Source organism: Zea mays, chromosome 1, assembly GCF_902167145.1.
Source record: "Zea mays cultivar B73 chromosome 1, Zm-B73-REFERENCE-NAM-5.0, whole genome shotgun sequence".
Taxonomy (NCBI): domain Eukaryota; kingdom Viridiplantae; phylum Streptophyta; class Magnoliopsida; order Poales; family Poaceae; genus Zea; species Zea mays.
Window position 1 is genome coordinate 304,415,737 of NC_050096.1, and position 25,979 is coordinate 304,441,715.

The 25,979-nt window shown below is 44.9% G+C and overlaps 1 protein-coding gene across 8 annotated transcripts; it reads right to left on the bottom strand.

Moving 5' to 3' along the window:
- Positions 1-6: 6 nt before the first annotated feature.
- Positions 7-22,894, bottom strand: LOC100216602 (uncharacterized). 8 transcript variants are annotated; one of them, XR_004855455.1, is made up of 13 exons: positions 22,376-22,894; positions 19,181-19,291; positions 17,252-17,326; positions 16,257-16,317; positions 9,789-9,862; positions 9,586-9,690; positions 8,851-8,958; positions 7,801-7,904; positions 6,988-7,253; positions 1,766-1,984; positions 816-960; positions 643-735; positions 7-525 (listed from the first exon to the last, which is right to left on the bottom strand). XR_004855455.1 is itself a non-coding variant. In XM_008666633.4 (12 exons), the coding sequence occupies exons 1-12, from the start codon at positions 22,673-22,675 to the stop codon at positions 433-435; spliced, it is 1,488 nt and encodes a 495-aa protein (XP_008664855.1). In that variant the 5' UTR covers positions 22,676-22,872; the 3' UTR covers positions 7-432. The 8 variants fall into 8 exon arrangements, 4 of the variants coding, with proteins under 4 accessions (XP_008664855.1, XP_008664860.1, XP_008664867.1 ...); XR_004855456.1 differs by having other exon boundaries at positions 643-746; XR_561014.4 differs by lacking the exon at positions 6,988-7,253 and having other exon boundaries at positions 643-746; positions 22,376-22,880.
- Between the last annotated feature and the right edge of the window lie 3,085 nt (positions 22,895-25,979).

Sequence of the window (25,979 nt, forward strand, 5' to 3'; positions counted from 1 at the left end):
TGCACGTGCTTCTCAAGACAGGCATCATCATCCATTCCAAAATTATTGTCACGACAAGTAGTAAAATGTCGAATTGCCACCTTTGCATCCATCCCACCCCCAACTGAACAACATTACACGTTATGGACAGAATCCCTTTGATATCTCAGAATCCTTTCACCTACTACTCTTATATGCATCACATAACCTACAGTACAGCACAAATTCGTGGGGGAAAAGAAAAAGGGCTTAGACCTAGAGCGTGGTTTCTAGTTTGAAACAAATTTGCCTCCTGCTGCATCTTCGTGTGATTCTTGATAGATGTTCGTGAAACTATTGCTCACTATGCCTCACAGCTATACCTCAGCGTGATGAAGCAGACACGTCTGAGCCACTGATTTTCAGTGAACGCATCAAAGCAGCAGAACGACTAGCTACGCTAACATCCACTCTCTATACTGCATCGTTTCCATTGTCTTGGTCCGTTAATTTGTGGGCATCCGGTAACATAGGTTTGCTTACCGAGGAATGATCGTCAGCTGCTTCCTGAAATTCATAAACAACCGAATAGGTAAAAACTCTAGTCTTTCGATGGATGCCCTTAACAACCTTTTTGTTTGCGATTTCATACTGGAAAGACATGTTAAGGAAACAACAGCATACCTTTTCTGATGAAAAATTCTCAGTCTTTTCATTTCTACTATGGTTAACTCCACCGTTGCTATTAGCTACGATCGGTCCAATTTCATGAGGCTCCTGTTTAATACCTATCATCAGTCAAAAAGACTTTACCTGCTGAAATTTACCATATACCAAGTAGCAAAAATAGAGACTACCTGTTCATCATTTTTGTCTCCAGAAGACGCATCAGAAATTTGTGCTCCATCTACGACGCTAGATTCAAAACTTGACTGTTCTGATTGTTCTGCTTGCCCCAGAACCTCTTTTCTCCTTGATTCTTCCTCCTTTAGTTTCCTAAATCTGGCGCAAAAATGCAGAAGAATAAAACATTAAAGACTTTCAGGTTAAACACGCTTAACTTATCCATTAACCCTTCAAGGGGGACAGGACAAAATTAGGCTTGTGACCAGCTTGCTCCAACCTATTCTTTTCTTGCTATTTTTGCCTTGGCAGTTCAATGCAGAGCTGGAAAAACCAATTTTTTATAAACTTACATTTTTATCTTCCTGTCAGACACAGCGACCTTATTTTAGAGTACAAATGAAAATTATAGATGCCAACTGTAAATAAGCACAACCACACGCTAAATGTGGCGCAGAATAAACCAAATACCCATGATACTACTTACTACAGTGCCAAAATGTCAGTAGAAGCGAAAGAGCCTCTAGCTAAGTTGGTTAGATGCTCTGAGTAGCACTCCTTAGGTCCTAAGTTCGAATCCCAGTGGAAGCGAATTTCAGGCTGAGGTTAAAAAATGTCACTCGCTGGTCCCATGGTTTTGTGCATATGAGATGGACTGACATAAAGGGGGCAGATCCTTGTGTAGGGGCTGACCTCTAGCTGAGTTTAAAATGTCAGTAGCAACTTCCATCTGACCCTACGTTTTAGTCAAACATTGGGTTCCAGCATTATCACCAAACGTTGGATTCTGCATCTGTCCATGGTAAATGGATTCCCATTTCATAATATTCCAATCATACTTAACCTATGTGTTAGTGGCTGCAAGGATCCCGGTCCTGGATCCAATAGTGTTAACTGACCATGACTTCAGTGTTGAAATAGTACAAGCATTTATAAGTGGTCTCAAACAATCTTTAAACATTACCTTTCCCCACGTTGCGGTCCAGTTGGTTTCAGCTCTTGGCTGGGCTGGGCTTTACTAAGTTTGGGCAGAGGTTTGCTCTGAACAGTGGATCCATTCTTCTGAACATTGGTGGATTCTTCTCTTGAAAGTTTGTCAATATATTCTTTGACAGGATTTTTTGCACCTCCAAGCTTTTGAAGCCACACTTGTTGCGCAGTACTGAGGATATTATTTGTAAGCCTGCAGGAAGCGGTAACTCATGAAAGCCTTAAATAAATATAAAAAATAGCAAGAAAACGAAACACACAACAAACAATATTTCGTAAAAGTTATCACATAAGTGAATTTAAAATTAGAACGGTTACAATTAAAACAAGGGGAAATGTGAAGGATTTGTTCTTAAATTATATCGGTCTCACTGAGTCATCAGGGCGCGGGTTCGAAGCCGCCTCTCCATATTTGCGGGGGAAGGCTTGCGTCGGTTTCTCCCTTCCTTAGACCTCACTCATGTGGAGCCTCCGACACTATGTCTGTCCTATTTGTTTTCAATTATAGCATGACATGACAAAACTGCATACCTTTTAGTTGTAAGGGTTTACAAGACAATCAATGGCTACATCTATCTGTTAGATTGCATTCTTATTAGGCATGGTTGTGTGGCCTAGCCCAGCCTATTAGGGTTAGGAGGAACCCTATGCCTATATATTGTACTCCCTACACCTAATCAATAGATATCTAAATTATTCTCCCCAAATCCTCTAGCATGGAATCAGTTAGCCTCCAACCTTAGTGGCCCCTGAGCAGCAACCGCCCTCCTCATGGTTGGCGATAGACAATTGCCTCCCTCCACCATGGCCGGCGCCCCCTCCTCTTCTTCCCCTCCATTTCATGGCCACTCTTGGGCACCTATGGCTGCCAGCTCCTCTCCAGCAGCCCCCATCTTCACCACCTCCTCTGTTGCACCGCTGCTGACGTCCTCCGCACCGAGTGCTGGCCCACCGCCGTCTGCACTACCGACGAGTGGGGCGACGCCGGTCCCTGCCACACCTCTCCAGTCGCCGCCCAACAGTCATGCATCGTCACCCAGACCCAGTAGCCTCTCCGCCACCACCCCCTCTCCAGCCACCACCATGGGTAAGAGCACCGGTGGCCAAAAGTGTCTAGGCCTAGCCGGCTTCGATGCAGCCACCGTCGACCTAGGCACCTCTACTAGCCTGGACTAACGCCAGAAGATGAGGTTGTTCCTAAGGAACACGACGTAGACGGAAATGGACCGCCGGGTGTTCGGACACCCTGTCTAGTCAGCGTTGGTATCATGGCTATCTGGAACAAGGAAAAAAAGAGGACTTTCGGAATTTCAGATACCTCAACACAGCCTTCATTACTCTTTTACCTAAGAAAGAGGATGCCATCCTTGCCAAGGACTTTCGGCCTATTAGCTTGATCCACAGCTTCGCAAAGTTAATCACGAAGATCATGGCAAGCAGACTTAGTGGTTATATGGACAAGCTAGTTTCTAGGAACCAAACTGCGTTTATCAAGGGCCGATTCATCCAAGATAATTTCATGTTAGTTCAGCAAACTGCAAGACTGCTGCACGCTCAAAAACAGCCTAGAATCCTTCTCAAGTTGGACATTTCCAAGGCCTTCGATTCGGTGTCTTGGTCCTTCTTACTTGAAGTATTGGAAAAGGTTGGATTCGGCCCCATTTGGAGAGATGTGATCAGTGGGCTGCTTATGACCTCCTCTACCCAAATTTTGCTTAATGGAGTTCCTGGGGAATTCATTCAACACTTGAGGGGCCTGCGGCAGGGGGACTCGTTATCCCCTCTTCTCTTCATCATCGTTATGGATGTTCTCAATGGCCTAATTGTTAAAGCTGCTGATGAGGGTTTGCTTCAACCCCTCTCAACTCGCTCCATCCAGCACCGAATATCGCTCTATGCTGATGATGTGGTAATTTTCTTGAGACCGGCTGCTAGTGATCTGCACTTGGTAACAAGGATTTTGGAGCTGTTTGGGGACGCCTCGGGGCTTAAAACCAATGTTCAGAAAAGCAGTGTGGCTCCCATTCACTGCTCTCCGGTAGACATGGAAATGGTAACCCAGATTTTTCCTTGCAAAGTTGAAACACTTCCTCTTAAATATCTCGGGTTGCCTCTTTCCCTCAGGAAGCTAAGCAAGGAGCAGCTGCAACCACTAATCGATAGGCTTGCGGACCTCTTACCTAATTGGAAGGCCGACCTGATGACTCGAGCTGGTAGAGCCATCCAGGTGCAGCATGTGCTCACGGCAACAGTTATATATCACGCCATGGCATTGGATTTACCTAAGTGGGCTATCAAAGCCATTGACAAGATTAGACGTTGCTTTCTTTGGAAAGGTCGTAAGGATGTGCTCAGTGGCCACTGCTTAGTCGCTTGGGGCAAAGTGACACGCCCAAAGGAGCTTGGTGGGCTTGGCATCTCAGATTTACAAAAGCTGAATTGGGCCCTTCGGGTTAGATGGCTGTGGTTGGAAAGAACATATCCCTCGAAGTCTTGGGCTGATTTACCGCTCCAGAGTTCCAGCACTCTGAAATCTATCCTCTCTACAGCTTTGATTACAGAAATTGGTGATGGTCGTAACACCTTATTTTGGAGGGACAGATGGTTGATGGGGTTGAGGATTGAGGATCTAACTCCTCATATTTTCACCCTCGTCCCGACCAGGATTACCAATAGGAGAACGGTGGCTGAAGGTATCGTGGAGATGGCTTGGATTCGGGACCTGAGAGGCACCATCACTTGGGATGTCCTCTCTGATTTTTTAACTCTTAGTGAAGCCATTGCAGATTACTCCATTAATGTTGGAGTGCCAGACAAGCATATCTGGAAATTCTCCCCGACAGGCCAATACTCTTCAAAGTCGGCTTATGATATGTTATTTCTTGGTTCCACTTCTTTGGGCGCATATGAGTGCATTTGGGAATCTTGGGCACCTTCAAAGTGCAGTTTCTTCCTTTGGCTTGTCATGCACAACAGATGCTGGACCGCAGACCGTCTTGCTAGAAGGGTGCTACCCCACCCCAGTGTGTGCCCCCTTTGCGACCAAGAAGAGGAAACAATACAACATCTTCTCATCTCTTGCGTCTTTGAACGACAGTTATGGTATTCCTTGTTAAGCAGGTCTGGGTTGCCTAACCTTTCACCAGATAATGCTAATTGCAGCCTTGATGACTGGTGGAGCAGGGCTGTGGAGAAGATTCCCCGTGATCTCCAATCCGGCTTCAATTCTCTAGTTATTCTTGGCGCTTGGAGCCTTTGGCGTCATCGCAACGACTGTGTGTTTAATGGGAGATCGCCGAGCCTGGCGAGTGCTCTCACCCTCGCTGGCGATGAGCTCAGGATGTGGTGTAGTGCCGGGGCGAAAGGGTTGAACCTGCTTTCAACTCTTATGTTTATGCTTGACCCAGGGGGATAGTCTAGTGGCTTGTTCAGAGTGGTTGTGTGTGGTTGTTGTGTTACGTCTTGTGTCTTGTTGTGTCATGTGTGTGTGTGTCGTGTCAGGTGTGTGTCGTGTGTGGTGTGTTGTACCTTCTTCTATCTATTAATGGAATGATACGCAGATCTCCTGCGTGTTCGAGAAAAAAATTCAGCGTCGGTGTAGACGATCAGCTCGTGGGTGGAGGAGCGCCGAAGAAGCCCTTAGTAGAGTGTACCATGAAGGTACCAGATAATCCACTTGAGAGCTGTCACATGTGATTCATGTGGATCATAAATGTGGAGGCATACCTGCTAGACCACATAAGATATGTCAGGCTTGGTGAAGGTGAGGTACTAGAGGACGTCGACAAGGCTCTGATAGGCAGGGCTTGGTACAACTGATTCGCTTCTTACTTGCTCTTCGTCTCTCTTTGGGGTTTACTGAGACCAAGTCAGACACTTCCCTGTTCATCTATCAGCGTGGCAGTGACACCGTGTACCTCCTCTTGCATGTTGACAACATTATGCTCACTGCCTCTACTTCGGTTCTCTTGCACTAGATGATTATAGCTCTTCAGCATAGATCTAGGCCCCCTTCATCACTTTCATGGCATTACTATCAATCATCGCTCGGATGGCATGTTTCTTCAGCAGTGCCAATACACCTTGGATGTATTGGAGCGTTTTGGCATGTAGGATTGTAAGTCGTGTGCGACTCTGGTTGACACACGGGCAAAGGTCTCTGATGATGGTCCTCCAGTCGACCCCACCGCCTAGTGGAGCCTTGCTAGAGCCCTCCAGTACCTCACCTTCACCAGACCCGACATCGCCTATGTAGTCTAGGAGGTATGCCTCCACATGCATGATCCACAGGAGACGCAATTGACAACGTCAAACAGATTCTCTGGTACCTCCATGGTACACTCGAGTACTCAACTATGGGCTTCTTTGGCACTTCTCCACCCACGAGTTGACCGTCGACAGTCTACGCCAACGCTAGCTGGACAGGGTGCTCGAACACCCGTAGGTCCACCTCCTACTAAGTTGTGTTCCTTGTGGACAACCTCATTTCCTGGTCCTCCAAACGTCAGCACGTGGTCTCCCGCTCCAGTGTTGAGGCTGAGTACCATGCTATCGCTAATGGCGTGGCTGAGGCGAGCTGGCTCCGCCAGCTCCTTCAAGAGCTCCACAACCCACTCACCAGGCTTCCAATGACGTCTACTTCTCCGTCAATCCAGTCCAGCACCAACGCACAAAGCAGTTGAGATCAATCTTTACTTCGTCCGTGAGTGTGTTGCCATCAGGGACGTGGAGCTGTCGGGGACGTTCGTGTTCTCCGCATCAAGACAAGCTCGTAGTTTGCAAACATCTTCACTAAAAGGTCTTCCATCCTTGGTGTTATCGAGGTTTCAGTCGAGTCTCGACAGCTGCCATGGCTAGTGTTCCGAATGCAGGAAGGTGTTAGAATGTATTTGTATTATGGTCGTTGTTATGGTTGTGGGTTATGGGCCTAGCCCAGCCATGTAGCCTATTAGGCCTATTAGGGTTAGGCAGAAACCCTAGACCTATATATTTTAATCCATACACCTAATTAATAGATATCTCAATTATTCTCCCCAAATCTTGTAACACTATATTTGAGCTAAAACAAGTTTTCAACATATTTAGTAGTCAACCATATTCCGACTTCGATGGGATCTCTCCTAGGTTGTCTAGAGTTTTAGTACAAGCTGGTGAGAACCGTCTTCTTTTGGAGTTAGCTGGAGAGAAGGGAATCACCTTCCTCACTGCTCCTGTTGAGGGCTCTTAGTCATAGCCTCCTGCCTGGTCATGTTGCTCCCTGTTTTCAGGTTAGTTGTAGCCTAGATTTGTTTTAATGGAACTTTTTATTATCTCTGTTTCCGCCCTCTGTAAAGAGGATTGCATCTTGTAACTGGTCTATGTTGAACCTCTCTTCTTCTCGGAAAAAAAAACCCATATTCCGACTTGTTAAAGGCAATACTGATAAATATTCTGATTATTTGGAGGAACTGTATCAATGGAGCCTGCAACCAATCATAATAAATAGAGTGATACAGATTAAATGATTGAACTGCATGGATAGTCAGGAAGCATTCAATATATAAATTTACTCAAGCTTATAAAATCAAAAGCAAAAAACTGGCAGTGTTTTCATTGACTCCAGAATCAAGCAATGGCTCAGTTGGTAGAGTCTCCAGTCGAGAGACCGTCCAAAGCACGGACCCATGTGCTCACAGGTCATGTGAGTACCCCCCCCCCCAAATCCCCCTCTAAGGGCTAGTTTGGGAACCCCATTTTCCCAAGTGATTTCTATTTTCCCTTAGGAAATTAGTTCATTTTTCCTTGGGAAATTAGGAATCCCTTGGGAAAATGTAGTTTCCAAACTAGTCCTAAAAGATTGGTGATCTCTCATAAGCTAAAGCCAAGGAATCTTCTCCCCTGAGTTCTGTTTACATACATAGCAATTGGGATAGCGCGCCCAGCCCATTTAGAAATGCCGCTGCAGAAGGGCAGTATCGGGACTCTGGATGATTTAAATATATAGAAGTTCAATTTGTAAAACACACTTACCAGTACAAACCTAGTCCAGAAGGCACGGAAAGAGCAAAATAACCAATTAGCAATGGTAAGAACTTTGTTACAGCCTGAGCACCTTGTTGGCTAGGATCATTGCTCTACAAACAATAACATGCCAAACAGCATGTTAGAGACTTCAAAAATAGAAGTTGGGCTAGTGATGTATACTTGTGTAGGGCATAAAAAAGGTAAGCCCTCAATATTTAAGTTCTCTCAATTCCACAGTTCTTTTTCTTGAATAATGAAAATTGATTTTTTTTTTGAAAAATTACTACAATACATATCTTTAATAGCATGTTCAATTTGAGGTGCCAACCAATATAAGAAGGGCTGTCTATCATGGGTTCATTCTACTGGGATCACATGTCCTTAGTTTACAATAATTATTTGCTTGTTAGGGTGAGTGGATGACAGATATACCAATTCCTCCTCAAACCAAACAAGTAGGTTAGATTCAGAGCTAGGATTGGATCATCCATCATCATGCCACTTCTACCAAACACTTCACAGACATGAAGCGAACTGACAAAAGAAAGCTATCTGATCTACCTAAAGAATCAAGTGTATTGAACTGAAGTCTTTAATACAATTCATATATCTTGTATGGTTATATTTGTTAGCACTTAGCAGGTAGGCTAAGGAACATTGCCCCTACTCTTTATCTTGCAATTATTATCCATTTATCCATTAGTTCGAAGACATGATCCATACAGTTACAATGCTGATCACTCCAAAGTGAGTGACCGGAATACACGTTATCAATTTTTAGAACCATGACAAATAGATATAATTCAATCAGAAACAAAATTTCCATACACATATTATTCATTAGTTCGAAGGCACGATCAATACAGTTACAATGCTGAATCACTCCAAAGTGAGTGACCGGAATACATGATATCAATTTTTAGAACCATGACAAATTGATATAATTCAATCAGAAACAAAAATTCCATACAAATATTGAAGACCAAGTTGCGTGTCTTCACAAAGTAGAATAGTACCTTCAGCAAATAAAGATGTTCAAAAGTTGCTAAAACTAACCTGTGGTGGCTGCATTACTTGAGAAGATATGTATTGTGAAATGACAAGAAGAACTGGTAACACGAGGTATGCCAAAGTGTCTGACCAGCCAAGAGGTGGATGACCATCCTACAGTTTCAGCAATTATACTGATGTCAGAAATATAAAACAGATCCCATATTCTCAAAAAGTGTCAATCACCATTTTGAAACAGTCCTATCTAAATAAACACTTAGGGGCTAGTTTGGCAACTTCATTTTCCCTCATTTTCCCTTGGGAAAATGAACTAATTTCCCTTGGGAAAATGGAAATCCTTTGGAAAAATGGGGTTGCCAAACTAGCCCTTATAGATCACCATAAGGCGTTAAAGCAGCATTGACAGGCAAATTTCAAGGGTAACAGAACTACAGAACCATAAATGTGTTTCCTTTACAAAGTCACCATTTTAAAAGCATCTACAGTTTTCAAACAGGCACTAAAATCATGTTCAACCATAATATAATTTACCAACTATACACCAGCAAATAAAACCGAATTTAAACAAATCAACCAGACCTCAATTTCCTAGTCAAGTTTCACATGCGGATGAAAATTCACCCATCCTAGGGGCAAAAAAACTAATTGTTGTGAATCTTCCAAAATTTATGAAAACACAATAGTCTTCAAAACAGAGGATGCAATGAAGCTCCAATAGTTCTTTGCACTGTGCTGTTGTGTACAATATAACAAATCCTATGGAATGGAATCAGTGCTTACAGTAAAAGGAAAAAGCCAGGATATTCCCTGGCCATTTTGTTGAGCAGCAATTGTTGTAGGACCGGCCAAAGAAGGTATCCAAAAAAAGCCTTCAGTCAGAAGTCCCTTTTTAATGAAGACACATACACGTCAGGCAGAGTAAACATTTACTGCTCAATAATGAAGAATTGACAACGACAGAATAGATGTTTCAGCATATCAACCTCATTAGCTACATTTGAGAGAGCTCTGTATAGACCAATCCAAACTGGTATTGTCACAAGGGTAGGCAAGCATCCTATTGCATGAAAATGGCAAAGGAAGTACATTTTTTTTTTCGAACACGCAGGAGAGCTGCGTATCATTGTATTAAGAAGAAGGGTCTAAAAATTAGACCAATTACAAACACAACAGAAAAAGAAATATAAAGAAAAAGAAAAAGAAAAAGGAGAAGAAAGAAAGCAAACTAGACCAACCTACCCCCACAATCTAAACTTAACCAACCAACACCCTTCCCTAGTGAGGTTAACTACTGAACTCACTCCTAGATCCCTACATGACACCTGGAATGGGAGCTGTAATAAGGGCAAGATGTTTGGCCCCCGCAAAATTCCAAATAATAATTTCTTCTTCAGCTCTTCTGATAGCACCCTCCATGCTAGGTGTAGCTCTATCAAAAACACATCCATTTCTGTGGTTCCAGAGAGTCCAAAGCCCAAGGGTAATCAAAGAATTGAATCCCTTTTTAGCAATCCCCTGTAACTGCTCACTGCTTCTGCTCCACCACTCCATCATTTTAGTTCCTCCCATCACAGGAGTAAAGGCAGATAAGTTGACCTGTCCCAGCAGCTGAAACCAAAAACTCCTAGCAAAAACACACCCCACCAAAATGTGATCTATGGTTTCTTGCTCTTGGTCACACAGGACACATTTGTCAGGATGGCTAAGACCTCTCTTCTGCAAACGATCTGCTGTCCAGCACCTTCCAAGATCAGCAAGCCATAAAAAGAATTTACACTTGGGAGGGGACCAGGTTTTCCAAATTAGTTCCCAATACTTAGCCATGGTCGACCCGATGAAGAGGCCATTGTAAGCTGCTTTCGCTGAATAAATTCCATCATTAGCGAACCTGAAAATATGTTTGTCCTCCCTGTCTGAATGAAGCTGGACACTTTGAAGTTCATCCCAGAGATCTAGGAGATCGGCAAAGACACCTACTGTCAAGGCCCCTTTAATATCAGTTAGCCATCTCCTGTCTGTCAAGGCCTCAAGCACAGTTCTGCTGTTCCTAATTCTCTTTGGTACCGCTGCAAGCAGTCGAGGAGCAATATCTTCAATATTCTTTCCGTGGACCCAACGATCCAGCCAAAATAAGGTTGAGGACCCATTTCCAATTTCAGTGAGCAGGGCGGTGCAAAAAAAGGCCTTTATTTTGTTGGATATCTGCATGGGCAATGAGGACCAAGGCTTATCCGGATCCGTTTTGCGCAGCCACAACCATCTCATTCTTAAGGCCCATCCTAGTTCTTTAAGACTAGAAATCCCAAGTCCACCAATTTCAAGAGGTCTACAAACTCTTCCCCAAGCCACTAAACAATGTCCTCCTCTGACCTCTTTCCTCCCACGCCAGAGAAATCCTTTTCTGATCTTGTCGATAGCTTTGAGCGAGCCTGTGGGAATGTCAACTGCCATGACTAGATATATAAGCATGCCAGTCATCACGTACTGAACCTGCACTCTTCTACCTGCCCGTGTCATGAGGTCCGCTTTCCACCCAGAAAGTTGATCAGCCACTTTGTCAATAATGGGCTGCAGCTGATTATTGGACAGCTTTTTTAAGGACAAAGGTAGACCAAGATATTTGCATGGGAAAGACGAAAGTTCACAAGGAAGCCAATCATTGAGGATGTCCAGCTCATCCTGCCCACAACGGATTGGATACACACTGCTTTTCTGAATATTAGTTTTTAATCCTGAAGCTTCTCCAAACAAATTCAGAATACCTAGGACAGTATGAATTTCACTCTCCCTTGGGTGGAAAAAAAGAACCGCGTCATCAGCATATAGCGAAATTCTGTGGTGCAGTGGTTTGGAAGAGAGAGGCTCAAGCTGCCCCTCCTCATCAGCTTTGGCCACAATGCAACCAAGGATGTCCATCACTAAAATAAAAAGCATAGGGGAGAGGGGATCCCCTTGCCGCAGCCCTCTCTTGTGGGGGATGGTGTTCCCCGGAACTCCATTGAGTAAAACCTGTGTGGAGGAAGTTGCTAAAAGGCCACTTAAGATATCCCTCCAAATCTGCCCGAAACCCAATCTCTGAAGTACTTCAAGCAAAAAAGGCCAAGAAACAGAATCGAAGGCTTTAGTGATGTCAAGCTTCAAAAGAACCCTCGGTTGGCCTTGCTGGTGAAGCAATCTGGCAGTCTGCTGAACCAGCATGAAGTTGTCTTGGATGAAACGGCCCTTGATGAAGGCGCTCTGCCTAAGAGAAACAAGATCATGCAGTCGTTGGGACAATCTGTTGGCCATCAACTTGGTGACAAGTTTAGCAATGCTGTGTACCAGACTGATAGGTCGAAAGTCTTTTACTTCCTCAGCCCCCTCCTTAGGGATAAGAGTAACAAATGCAGTGTTAAGTCTTCCAAACTGCTGGAATTTTCTGCACCAAATTGCAGCAATAACAGCCATCACATCCGTCTTGATAATTGGCCAACAAACTTTATAAAATCTGCCTGTGTAACCATCAGGCCCCGGAGCCTTATCAGAAGGTAGTTGCATTATGGATTCCAGAACCTCATTTTCATCAATCTGCGCATCTAAATCAGTCAGGTCATGAGAAGGTAGACCCAGGTAATCCAAATCAACAGTCAAGGATCTGTCCGCCTTGCAGCCCAAAAGTTTGAAATAAAACTCATCTACTGCTCTAGCCTTCTCGCCGTGATCAGTGAAAGTGTTCATCCCTGACACAATCTTGGCAACAAAGTTCTTCCTTTGCCTGTGCCTAGCATGCATATGGAAAAGCTTAGAGTTGGCATCGCCCTCCTTTATCCAACTGATTCTGGACCGTAGGCGGGCAATAGTGCGTTTGAGGGAGGCAAGGGCTAAGGAGTGTTTTTTAAGCCCTCTCAAGAGCCAAACCTCCAAAGGAGACAGGAGCCGAGAGTCTTGGGCAATCTCCAGCTGATGAAGAATTTCTCTAGCAAGTGCCAACTGGGAGGACACATGGCCTACCTTCTTAGCACTCCATCTCTGCAGAGCCTTGGCAGTTGATTTCAATTTCAGTTCGAATGTCAGGAAAGGGCAACTTCTTTCATTAACCGAATTCCAGGCTTCCAGAACTACCTCTTGGAACCCTTCCAATTTTGGCCAAAAGGATTCGAAATGAAATCGACGCTTGCCAGAACACATACTGTTAAGTCCAAGAATCAGTGGGCAATGATCTGAGTCCTCTGAAGCAGCACTTTGAAGGAGATGGTTAGGGAACAACGCTTCCCAATCAGTAGTGCAGAGAACTCTATCCAGTCGGACCAGTGTTGGTGAAGATTGATGATTGGACCAGGTATATTTGCGACCAATTAGGGGAGTATCAATCAGACCAACATCATTGATAAATTTTCTGAAGCGACCCATCATAGATCTATTAATATTATCATTATTCTTGTCTTCAACCTTGTAGATGAGATTAAAGTCTCCCACTATTACCCAAGGCTCAGAGCAGATGCTTCTGAAATGCCTTAACTCTTGAAGAAAAAGGATCTTTTCAGAATTACTTTGAGGTCCATAGACACAAGTCAGCCACCAAGACTGCCCATTATTTCTCTGGAATTGCAAGGAGATACTATAAGAATCCACTCTGTTCAGCCCTGTCACCTTTATATGCTTTTTCCAGGAAATCAGAATTCCCCCCCTAGCACCCTCGGACGGCAGCATTACATACTGATCAAAATCTGTTCCCAAAATAGCCAGCACCTTTCCTCTGTTAATTTCCTGCATTTTTGTTTCCTGAAGACAGATAACGTCTGCGCCACAAGCATCAATGCAAGTTCTAACAGAACATTGCCTAGATGTAGAATTGAGACCCCTTACATTCCAGCTCAAGATTTTTTTTGGATCCATTACAAACCTCTTACATCAGCGACCTCTACAGGACAACTCAACAGGCACTAATGCCAACACTAATGCTGCCCACCTTGAGATCATCTGGTACCACCCATCCAAAAAAGGACGCCAGCGCTTCAATATGTGAAATAGGAAGTTCAGTGGAGAATACTTTCAGATAGTCTTCTTTGGCTTGCTGGGTGACTGCCCCAGGATCCCCAATTACTTTCAAGGCCTGCATAACTTTCTTTGTGGTTCTTGAGGATAAATCCATGTTGTCAAATTCAACTCCCACGCCAGCAATTCGACGGCTGCGGCGTGGGATAATTTCTGCAACTTGGGCATTTTTAGACGTCATAAAAGGGGGATCTTCTGGTGTTGCAAGGAGGCCTGAAATCTTTTTGGAGAGCTTGCTAAGGAATTGTTTGTTCTTGAGCTGCGTACTGCCTGTTTGGGTCTCTTGCGAAGTTGACTGACTACCATCAGTAGTAACAGCTAGGCTGACCTCTCGCACCGTGGACACTGTATTTTCATCAGTATCAATCCTCAGTACAGAAGCGATTGGCCCACTCCCTTCTTCATTCATATTTCCAGACTTGTCCCTACTGTTGAACCTTTTTCGTGAGTATACCATCAGCTTTTTGGATGATTGAAGGCCCCTAATATGTAGCATCCCTGGCTGTTCAATGCCAGTAGTGCAGTGAATGGATTGGTGTAGCAAATTCCCGGTTGAGGACTTCCTTCCGCTGTCCGCAGCCACATGATCGCCCAGAGTCAAGGTCGTCCTCTCAGTCTCAGAAATGCACATTTGATGGGTGAGGTCCGTCGTAGCCCAATCCACCGGTTCAGCCACAAGATCATCCTGGCGTGCTTCACCCGTAAATCCCAAAGGCCCAGTAGCTTGGGGCGAATCAGTCCGGTCCCCCTCCAGCGGCCCAGCAGCTAAATGGTACTGGGGCGAGGCTGACCTCAACTGATTCAGCGACCCAACAGCTAGTGGCACCTTGGTTCTTTCTTCATCATTAAAGGAGGCAGCTCGGACCCCAAGGTCGCGTGCCTCATTAGCCAACTGTCTACACTGCTTCCATGAAGGGGAAGGCGACTCCTGGGATCTCTCCACCGATATGAAGGAGCCGGCCCGAGCATCGAGCTGTGCGTTATTTAATTGGGCAACGCAAGCATCAATGGACGGCTGGCCGCATATCCGCCTGGAAGGACCCAAGGCGCCACATATCTGCCTGGAAGGACCCGAGGCGCCACAGACCAGCTGCATTCCCATCTCATCTCCCCAGGTCGGGCAATCTTCAAGGGGCCGCATTGAATGTTGTGCATTAAGTCCCGAAGAGGCGCCTAAGCCCATCCTTTCAGCTTCCTCAACCGAACACAGCGCCCTACTCCTTCCAGACACAAACTGGGCGCCTATCCGAAGGTGAACAGATTCCCTAGGTGGCTGAGGTGGAAGGCGGCGCTGCTGGGAGTCAGCTGGATCACTGTCATTTCCTTCATCAAACTGACCATCGTCAGAGGAAGGGGATAGAGTTTCAGTGCTATTGGTCATCTGAAAGGGCACCGATGACACTGTCATGGAAATGTTGTATGTCAAACATCGTTTCTTCTGCTCATCACTGCCCGGCTCGACGATATGAAGTTCCATTTCTGAATGCAGATATTTTGGGTCAAAACACCAGGCGCGTAGCAGAAATGCTGTTCCTGAATCCCTTAACAATTCCAAAACCCAGCACGAATCCTGTAGTAACATTTTTGCCGTGGAGATATCCCAAGCATGAGCTGGAATTCCTCGAATCTCAATATCAACCAGTGCCGCCATAGACGTCGTCGAGGCATGAGAGAATCTTGTCCATCTTTTAAAATTGAGAGAAAATCCAGGGCCTCTGAAAGGTCGTCCTTCGTTAAGAATTTGGGTCGCTGTGTGTTCATCAGGCAGGAATAGTAGGAAATCTTCCGGCGTGGCCTGCTGGATAGACATATCATCAGGGTTGATGCTGAAACTTCGCGCCAATTCCTCAATCACCTCATCCCCGCGAACCATCGGCCTGGTGCCAACCACCGAAACAAACAAGGCTCTCCGAAGAGCAGCTTCCTTTCTTGCCAAATCAGTGGAAAACTCCAATACGCAGGAAGGTTTCCGCGGCAAGGCGCTCTGGACAGCAACAGGGGGATTGGGATGCGGCTGACTTGGGCCCGACTGCAGTCCCGAGCTGCCTTTCCCGCGTTTAGAACGTCTTCTCTTCTTCTTCATACGTCCAACAGGCAGAAGCATGCCACCCTGTGCTTCTTTTTCCACTAATGGGGAGTTCACTGGAGGGGAAAGCCTTCGCCAGACTGGGGCCTTGCGCTGAATGACTGGACGATCCATCACCGTTGGGCCAGAATTGTCCACTCCAGACAAACGCAGCCACACCGGAGCATGTGAATAACTAACAGAACAATGCATTCACATATACAAAACAGAAAAGGTAACAAGAAAGTAAAAGTCTGAACCCAAAATGACAAGACTTTCTAAGACTTGCTATCCATTAAGGATTGAGGAGCACGATATGAAAAACATCAAACATTGTAAATTCAGAGCTAACCTGCAAGTGGGTCAACACCAGATAATTTGTATAAGCGAGCAGTTTCGAGCTGTATCCTTTCCTGGTAGAGCAAAGAAATGATTTGAACTTAAAATTGTAATCAAAATCCGTTTTTATGATCTAAAAAACTTAAACTACTAGGGGGCGGGAGACAGCCCTGGGTATTGTATTAAGAGAAAACCTTATCGCATAGGTTGAGAAAACCTCCGAACTCCTGCCCCACTCATACACAACAGCACCGTAGCCCATATGAGAACGACCGTGACCGGAGCCAGACCTTAGACCTATGATTTAGCGTGGGACAGACGAGAGGGTTTTTTAAACCCAAGCCTGAAATTCACTCCCATGGAAAGTCGAACTCAGGACCTGAGAAGTGCTACTAAGACCACCTAACCAACTAAGGTAGAGGCCTTTTCGCCATTTTATGTGATCTAAAAAACACGCTACGGCAATTCTTAAGTGAGAACTCTTCCAAGAAAGGTGAGATTTTGTATTAAATAGGTCTTGAAAAAAATGTGCACTTCACCCCATGGGAATAATGACCCCTGTTAGATTGATGTCATAATGGACTTTAAGATAAGCTAACACTACATCAAAGATCTAATCACAATGCTTTCTTAAAACCATTGTAACAGCTTCCTGAAGGGAAAAAAAACTGAGCAAGATGAGAAAAGTTGACCTTCCACTTGATAAGGACCTCAAATTACACTGACATAATATTTCAACTAATGGTGATAAAATGACTGTAAGGTTTACCCTTACTGTCGTACAGTGAACGTCGAAGAACACAATGTAAGAGCGTGTGAAGTGATTTGGCATAAGAAAACATGCAGCAATCCAATATATATTATTTTATAGATCAATGATTGTGTTCGGAAGAAAATGCTGCAGAAATCACTCAGAAGAACCTAAAGCTGCTAGACAATAGTCAATCCAGCAGCAGCCACTGTGGAAAAATCACAGTTGAGCATAGCCAATATGTAAAATATAATCACCTGATCACCAGCATATCGTTCTTGAATGGTCTTCACTTGAGGTTGCAGTGACCTCATTGCAAGTGCAGACTCAACCTATAAGAAAAACAATATAATGTGCTATTTTCACTAATGGATTCAAAATGAATATATAAAGCACATGCGCGGCTTATAGCAGCAAGCAGCAAATCTGCAGAACTTGAGGGCATATCTAAGCAATGTCCAGATTTGAAACTTTTCAGTTGCAAAGATCTTTGTAGGAATAATGAAATGTTGACATTTCAAAACAAGTTCTACAAAACATGATGGTACTAAGAAACCGTAAGTGTAATACCCTACTCGAATGTTAATGAGCATGGAACTTGTTAAAGTAATTCTATTTTGCTTCCATCAGCAACTGCTGGCAACAAAAACATTTGTATAAAAGTACAGCAACTAATGCCTAGACAAGTGGTATGCCCACAGTTTCCATAAAGGCAAAAACAAGTAAATGGTAGTGTCGTGGTTTCGGAAACCGGGGTACAATAGATTCGTGTTCGGTGGGGGGATGTAAGCGCGGACTCACTCCGAATGATGAATCACGAGGATCCAAGCTGGGAACTGAGACACCGGGTTATACTGGTTCAGGCCGAGGCCCTAGTCCAGTGCAGTGCAAATCGTTGTATTGCTCTGGGGTGTGTTACAGCAAGTGCGCTTGTGTCCCTAGAGGAAAGAGGGCCTACCCTTTTATAGCTCAAGGGTTGGACCTTACAGAGGAGCTATGTTTTCTACCAGAGAAGAGAGATAGAGAGAGAGATCGGCTCCTCCGGGTTATCGTGTGGTTCTCCATAGGGTCGTGCGTAGCCGTACTCCTGGTATGGTGTATCGTCTCGCTCGTTCGTCATACAGACCCTTGTAGCTAGTTCGTCGCTGACACCTCGTAGTAGTGCGTGGTGGGTCCCACGATTTAATCCCATAGTGCGGTCGTGCGTGGCGTGGCTCTGTCTGTCGTCACGGGCGTGCGTAGGCATATACCCCGGTATGGTGTATCTGTTGCGTTCATTCGGGCATACGGGTCAATGTAGAGACTTCGGCGCTGAGCCCCCTACGACCGAGGTTGACTAGCCCCACAAGTCAGTGAAGGTATATCCATGGGCGCATGCGGGGGTGTTCCATCGTGTCTGTCAAAGACCTTTTGGTACTGTACGTACGATCCGGGCGTGGTTTGGTGATGTTGCATCTTGTCGCGGCCATCGTGGGCCGACAGCGTCGACCTGAGTTCCTTCCTTGTGGATCCACTCGACGGGGGCTTGGTCGTTCGCCCCGCCTCGCAGACTTGCTCGGCGGTGACTTGATCATATGCCCTGCCTCGCAAACTTGCTCGGCTGGGATTTGGTCGTTTGCCCCCCCCCCTCGCAGACTTGCTCGGTGTGAACTTGATCATACACCCCCACCTTGCAGACTTGCTCGACGCGGACTTGGTCGGTAAATGGGCCAGAGAGAGGTTTATGGGCCTCACCTTGGGTACCCCGCTCCTGGGAACCCGACAGGTAGGTTTAAAGTAGAATATTTCAGCTGGTTGGAACTTGCAAGTGTACGGCTTTAATTTTATATCATTTATCGACAGTGGGTAATGTTTGAATGTTGAATTTAACCAAAAAAGACCCTGTCTCATTAATTGTCTCTGGCTCAGAGAGCATGCAATTAATCTCCCAAGGAAAATCATGTGTTTCACATTTCTGTAACCACAGTTCCAGCATTGAAGTTTCTGCCAGAAAGCACATAGAAAGTATGAAGTCATTCACTATCACTTGATCAAATGAGATCTTGAAAGAAAAAAAGGTACCCTCCACTATTCAACTTTGAATAGCATTTATGGCAACCTACATTCAACTACATCACAGTGCATCCTGACTTCTCCTAGTATTTTTTTCCGAGGGGGGGAGGTCCAGATACCATAAGAGACTTCACCTGCTTCTTTGTTAGAGGAAATGTAGCTGCCTTAACAAGAACGGTGAGGAGAATGATTGCAAAGCCATATGAATAAGGAACATGGAGAGACAATAGACCATCTTTCAGCACCTGAAAAATGGAGAAAATGTGTTGGAAGTGTGATACAAATTCTATAAACATGTAAGAACGCACAGATTGAGAATAAACATATGTTTGTATATGCACATGATGAAAATTTATATATTGTTCTTGAAGTGTATAAGTGGATTGGCTACCTTCTCCTATTAGCTTAAACTTTTGAGTTGAACTGGTCAGTGTGTACACTCTAACATGGTATCAAAGTCGGAGGTCCAGTTCGAATCATGTCAGAGGCTTTATTTGTGCCTCCACCCATTTATTTCCATGTTCGCGCCTTTCCCTCTGGCTGCACGTGAATGGGGGTGTTGAAGTGTATAAGTGGATTGACTACCTTCTCCTATCAGCTTAAGCTTTTGGGTTGAACTGGTCAGTGCGTCCACTCTAACAATTGTAATACTTTCCAACAAGTTTATAATATAGTTTCAGGGGAAAAAAACAAGTTCATATTAGAACTACTAGAGGGGGTCACTTATACAGTTAAATGATCATATGTACAAACATGAAGGAAAATGGGACGTAAATACTGATTCTCTCTTCATCTTCTTTCTCAACATTAACTACAAGTATTATCTAATTAGGATTTGAGAAGGTCAAATTTTGTAAGTTTTGACTAACATTTAGTCAAAGTACATGCATTTTTAGTACAAGTTGCATCAATAGATTAGTGTTTGAAAAAATATTATACTAATAGCAGTTTACAATATGTTGTAAGATAAATCAATGTTCAAAGCGTAAACCTTATCCTCTATAGCTAATATTTTTTTATTGGTAAGTACACAGCAGAACATGGTGAAAGAAAAATGAACCAATGCCTATTTGATAATAGATTGTTGGTGCTTGATGATTAACATAATTATTTAAACTAATATTATTTGCTAATATCTTTAGTCATAGTTCAAAGGATGCAGCGTGAACTTGGATGAAGGCAAAGTGGTGATCGAGATTATCAACACCTCAAAAAAGACATTAGAAGACTCATTATAGATCTACAATAACATGCAATAGCCCAAGACACGAGATAGAGCCCAGCCAGACGTAAAGATCACAAAGAAACAAAGAACATAAGACATTATAGGGTGTCTGGTGTCAAGGCATCTAATCATACCCTATTATTGTTCTCCTCACAAAAGCGTCAAATCTGTGTTGTTCGCCAAAGAGCAGTGGACTATAAGGTGGACCTAATCGGCTGAGGATAGGGCATCAGACATGATTGTCAGACATGTGGCCTAGACAACATCGGACCAGACTAGAGATGGCAATGGGGACTCGATCCCCTACGAGGAATTTCCCTATTAGGGAATGAGGATGGAGGTAATTTAGTCCTAGCACAGGGATCAAAATAGGGAAAATTTAGTCCCGGTCGGGTTCGCGGGGATGGGGATGTGAACCATCCCCCGTTCCCCGCATACACGCCCCACGAACTTCTCTTGATCAAAATTAATCCATTGACATGTTAAAATTATACTAAAAACTCAATACATAGCCTATTATAAAATAGCAAACTAAACTCTAAAGAAGATGTCTCTTGTAATTTTATATTTTGTTTTTTCAATTTATATTGAGTTGATATAATCAATTTGAATTTGCCTCTAAATATTGCATTTCCTAACAGGAATGGATTCCCCACAGGGATAAATTCCTCGACGGGGACGGGAATGGGAGAAAAAGCTCTGTTGGGAGCGTTCGCACGAACATGGACAATGCCATCCTAAAATATATGGGTAGGAGTTTGAGTAATCACTAGAATATCAAAGCCTTGGTTTCTTTTTCTCGAATACGCAGGAGAGCTACATATAATTATATTAAGAAGAAAAAGGTAAGGGTAAAGACCCTATTACAAAGAGGACACACACAACTATCACTTGATACAATCAAACACTACCACGACCAACACACTAAAATCCTAACCACCGACCTGAAGAGAGGAGAGAGCTTTAGCGCCGGCCACAGACCAGTACAGAAGCTCCTCCTTAACCATTCTAACAGCAGAAATAACACTAGGACGACACTTATCAAACACACACTTATTCCTATGCTTCCAAGTGATCCAAGCGCCCAAGATGACCATGGAGTTGAGACGGTTCTTCAGGTGGACTGCATCTCTAGAACAAGGAGAGATCAACTTGTTGGGGAGACAGTTCCTGCAGATTCGCTAGCCTGAGGAATTCAAACCAAAATTGTTTGGCAAAGACACAAACCACCAGCAAGTGATTGATGGTCTCCGAAGCTTGATCACAAAGAGGACATCGCTCTGGATGAGACAGACCTCTCTTGGCCAGCAAGTTCAAATTTCTAACTTGATGGTTAGAACTTTTGTTTATCCATATGAAACCAAGGCTTTGTCTTAGTGGCATGGGATGCATAATATTGCAGAATCCGGAGTTGTTGGTGGCCTAGGTGTTTGGTTGCAATGACAGAATGGGACGGGATGTGACTATCCCTCAAATAAGGTTGTTTCTTTCAGGATCAGGAGTTGGGATAGGACTATCCCAGTGTTGTCTCCAGTTGTCCCTCAAAATTGAGGGAGGTGTCCCACAACCACATGCACCCTAAATGTCCCCAAGGGTCAGTAATCATCCCACTATTTTTATTAAAAAAAATGGTAGCACTAATAATCGCAGTGCCTCTAGTGGGTGGTCACAAAGCTAGTCCAGAGAATAGCAAGGCAACATTAAATATTGCGGAGCACGTTCAGAAAGCATAAAAGCACCTTTGCAACAACAACAGTAGAATACCTCAGCTAGATTCTGCAGGCAACGCACAATGTAAGCAAGTTCTTAGCAGTAGATTCCAGCTAACACTGGTACTGTCGTGCCATAGCATTTTGAGCGCAAAAATGGGCTAGGTGTCACCGTCACCTACTCACCTCACAGTCCCGTTACCCAAAAAAAAATCCCAAAAAGAAAATTCAAAAAACAAACAAAACAGAGGAGACGCGTCCTCACGCGGCACGGGTAAGCAGCCGCAGCAACTCACGCAACCGCGGCATAACCCCCTGACGCCTGAGCCAATTGCAGCTGGAACCGATGCACGGAATCGCATCGCCCGCGATGCGCGCGGTGGCCGAGAACGCACCTTGAGCACGGTCTCCATGGAATTGGTGATGCTGGAGAGCCAGTCACCGGCGGCGGCCTCCTTGGTCCCGGCCGCCGCGACGGGCTCCGCGGAGACAGCAGCGTCCGCGACGGTGTAGAGTAACGCCTCGACTCGGCCGAGCAAGTCGCCGGCGTCGGCGGGCCCGAGCGCGGCGACCGGGCGGAGGCGTCGGGAGCGGGAGAGGAGGCCGGGCGGAGCAGAGAAGCCCCGTGGCCAGGGCAGGGGCAGGGCTAGGGTTTGGGGGCAGCCCGGGAGGTGGAGGTGGGAGGGCGCCGCCATTGGAGTTGGAGACGGGGGACGCACGCGGGGCAAGTGGCGAGGCGGTGGTCGGAGGCTGGTAGGAGGCGGTGGGCCGACCCGAGTACCCGACCACAGCAAGCGAGTGGCGACTCCAACTGCAAGTGGGGCGGCACGGGACGGGCAGTCGGGCACACGGAGCCGCGGAGGCAGAGCAAAGCGACGACGGATTTTTTATTTTTTTGTAGCAGGAGCCGCCCGCAAGGCGAACGCTCGGAGTGGACTGAAAGTCCACCAGCGCACAATTCACGCGTGGCTTGGCGCGGATACGCACGTGGGCCGGTGGATGGTGGAGCGGCGCGGCTGCAGTTAACGGAAATTCAAGGGGTGTTTGGTTTTTAGGAACTAATGTTTAGTCATTTTATTTTATTTTAGTCTATAAATTGCTAAATATAGAAACTAAAATAGAGTTTTAGTTTCTATATTTGTCAACTTTGGAATTAAAATGGAATAAAATGTTGTTAGAATTATAGGCATTTTCTGTATCATTTTAATTCCATAAATTAACATTATGATGATGACATATAATAGATAATCAATCATAGAAAACGTGATCTCAAAAATATCCATAACAATATGGATCATGAGAACAGCAAGCATATGAAGCATGTAAATCATATAAATAAAATAAGTATATAAGCATGGTTCATGGTTTATTGCGGAACAACTGGAAATAAACAGATAACAATATAAACAGAATGACTGTAAAATTAAGACAAACAGATATAACATATTATAATACGATAGAGCAAAGCTACATACGACATAAATAATATGCAGAATATAAAACTGTAATGAACTGAATTGATCATACCCTCCCATGCGCTCCGAGGATCCTGATCCTTGTCCAACTTCTCTTGTCATCCGATCGAGTTGAAGACGCCAAGAACCAGCGATGAAGACAGATGTTGGGCAGTCGCGAAGACGCTCCCCAAAAACCTAATTGCCGATCCCCCGTGCAAGGTCTCGAACGGCAAGGGCTCCGGAGGCACCTGCCCTCTCGCTTCTCTGTGCGCGCAGAGTCACGAGATGGAAATACCCTCACTCGGCTGCTGGACTGTGTTCTGAAAAAATGTTTTCTCGCGTGTACCGAGTGACAGGGGTGCTCCTCTATTTAACCTCTCGCAGAGGGAAGCTGAAGGAGAAAGGTCGCCGAGTCACGCCAAGAGTCGGCCAGCTCTGCCGAGTTATGTCATGAGTCGGCCAGCTCTCGCCGAGTCACGCCATAAGTCGGCAGCTGAAGGAGAAGGGTCACTCGGCTGGCTGACGAAGAGACAGGGTCACTCGGCAGACGAAGAGACAGGGTCACTCGGCTGACGCGGTTAGTGAGTGCTAAAAATTAACACAACCACACCACGCCCGCTCGCCTGCCTGCCTGCCTGCCTGCCTGCCTCGCCACGCCACGCCACGCCACGCCCGGCCCGGCCGGCGGCGGCGGCGGCGGCGCGCGCGCGTGTGGCACGCCCTTGTGCATTTCTTGACTTCTCAAGTTAAGTGGAATAAATCCCACCATATAAGTCAAGGCAAAAGACCCTTGGACTTCCAATGTGGTACTATTGGTATTCTCCACCATTACACACCATAGAGTTTATTCAATAAATGGGCCAAGCCCATAAAAGATCCAACAATCCCCACCAAACTCTAGGGTTTGTAATGATGAAGTATCAGAATCACAATCCTTTGATATACCAGTGTTTCGATGGAGACTGTTAAGTTGAACATCCATCTAGAATAAGAGTTTCACTTATTCACAACTGAACAATGGACTATGCCTTGAATTGACAGTTTTGTGCGAAATAAGATTCACTCAAATCCTTTGCTGGTACTAGGCTGCAAAAGGGTATTCCCGCTGATTAGAAGCATATAAGTCACACTTCAGTGCCTTTCATGAGTATTTAGGGATTACCCAAATCCCATAGACTGTGACTAGCAGTCTGACTCATATAGGTGTATTCCTCAGAAGATGTTCTGTAGGACAACATCTCACCTTTATAAGACTCTTGGAATACATTAAGGTAAAAACCATCCTGCCTTACAGATAGGAAAGATGTGCATCAGAAATGAGTTAAAGAAGGGATCTTTCCTCACAATCTACTCCTAACTTGTTTCTCCACTCTACTTCACGGGATCTCCGATCACATAGAGCAGGTTACCACTAGAGTAGATCTCACATGGGTCTCATACCCATTTCCCTCGATGCACTTTCTATCACATTGCGTGATAGACCCTTAGTGAATTGATCTGCCAGATTATTTGATGTGTGGACATAATCCACAGTTATAACTCCGGAGTTTTTCAACTTTCTGACAGATTTCAACCTCCTCTTAACATGCCTTGTAGACTTCATGTTATTCCTAGAACTGTTAACCTTTGTAATCACCGTTTGGTTGTCACAGTTCATGGAAATAGCCGGTATCGGTTTTTCAACTACCGGTAAGTCCAATAGGAAATCACGAAGCCATTCGGCCTCAGCCCCAGCAGTGTCTAATGCTGCGAGTTCTGCTTCCATTGTAGACTTCGTTAAGATAGTCTGCTTGCAAGACTTCCAGGAAACAGCGCCACCTCCAAACAGAAACACATATCCGCTTGTGGCATAAAGCTCATCAGCATCAGAAATCCAGTTGGCGTCACAATAGCCTTCCAGCACTTTTGGGCTTCCGGTATAATGAATACCGTATGTCATAGTACCTTTCAAATATCGCAACACTCTCTCAAGAGCACGCCAGTGATCATCTCCTGGTTTCGACACAAACCGACTTAGCTTACTCACAGCATAAGAGATGTCTGGCCTTGTTGCACTTGCAAGGTACATGAGCGAGCCAATGATCTGGGAGTATGTCAATTGATCCCTTGCTATTCTCCGATTCTTTCTTAATAGCACACTGGGGTCATAAGGTGTTGGAGCAGGATCACAGTCACTAAAACCAAAGCGACTCAATACCTTTTCCACATAATGGGATTGTAACAAAGTTACCCCACCATCAGCTTCTCTAACAAGCTTGATGTTTAGAATGACATCAGCCTCTCCCAAATCTTTCATCTCGAAATTGCTCGATAGAAGATTTTTAACTTCCTCAATCACATTGAGATTTGATCCAAAGATCAAAATGTCATCAACATAAAGACACAGCATAACAGACTCACTCCCACCATACCGATAGTATACACACGTGTCAGATTCATTTACAACAAAGCCAGCTGTTGTAAGAGTATTATCAAACTTTTCATGCCATTGCTTAGGTGCTTGTTTTAGGCCATACAATGATTTTATCAACCTACACACCTT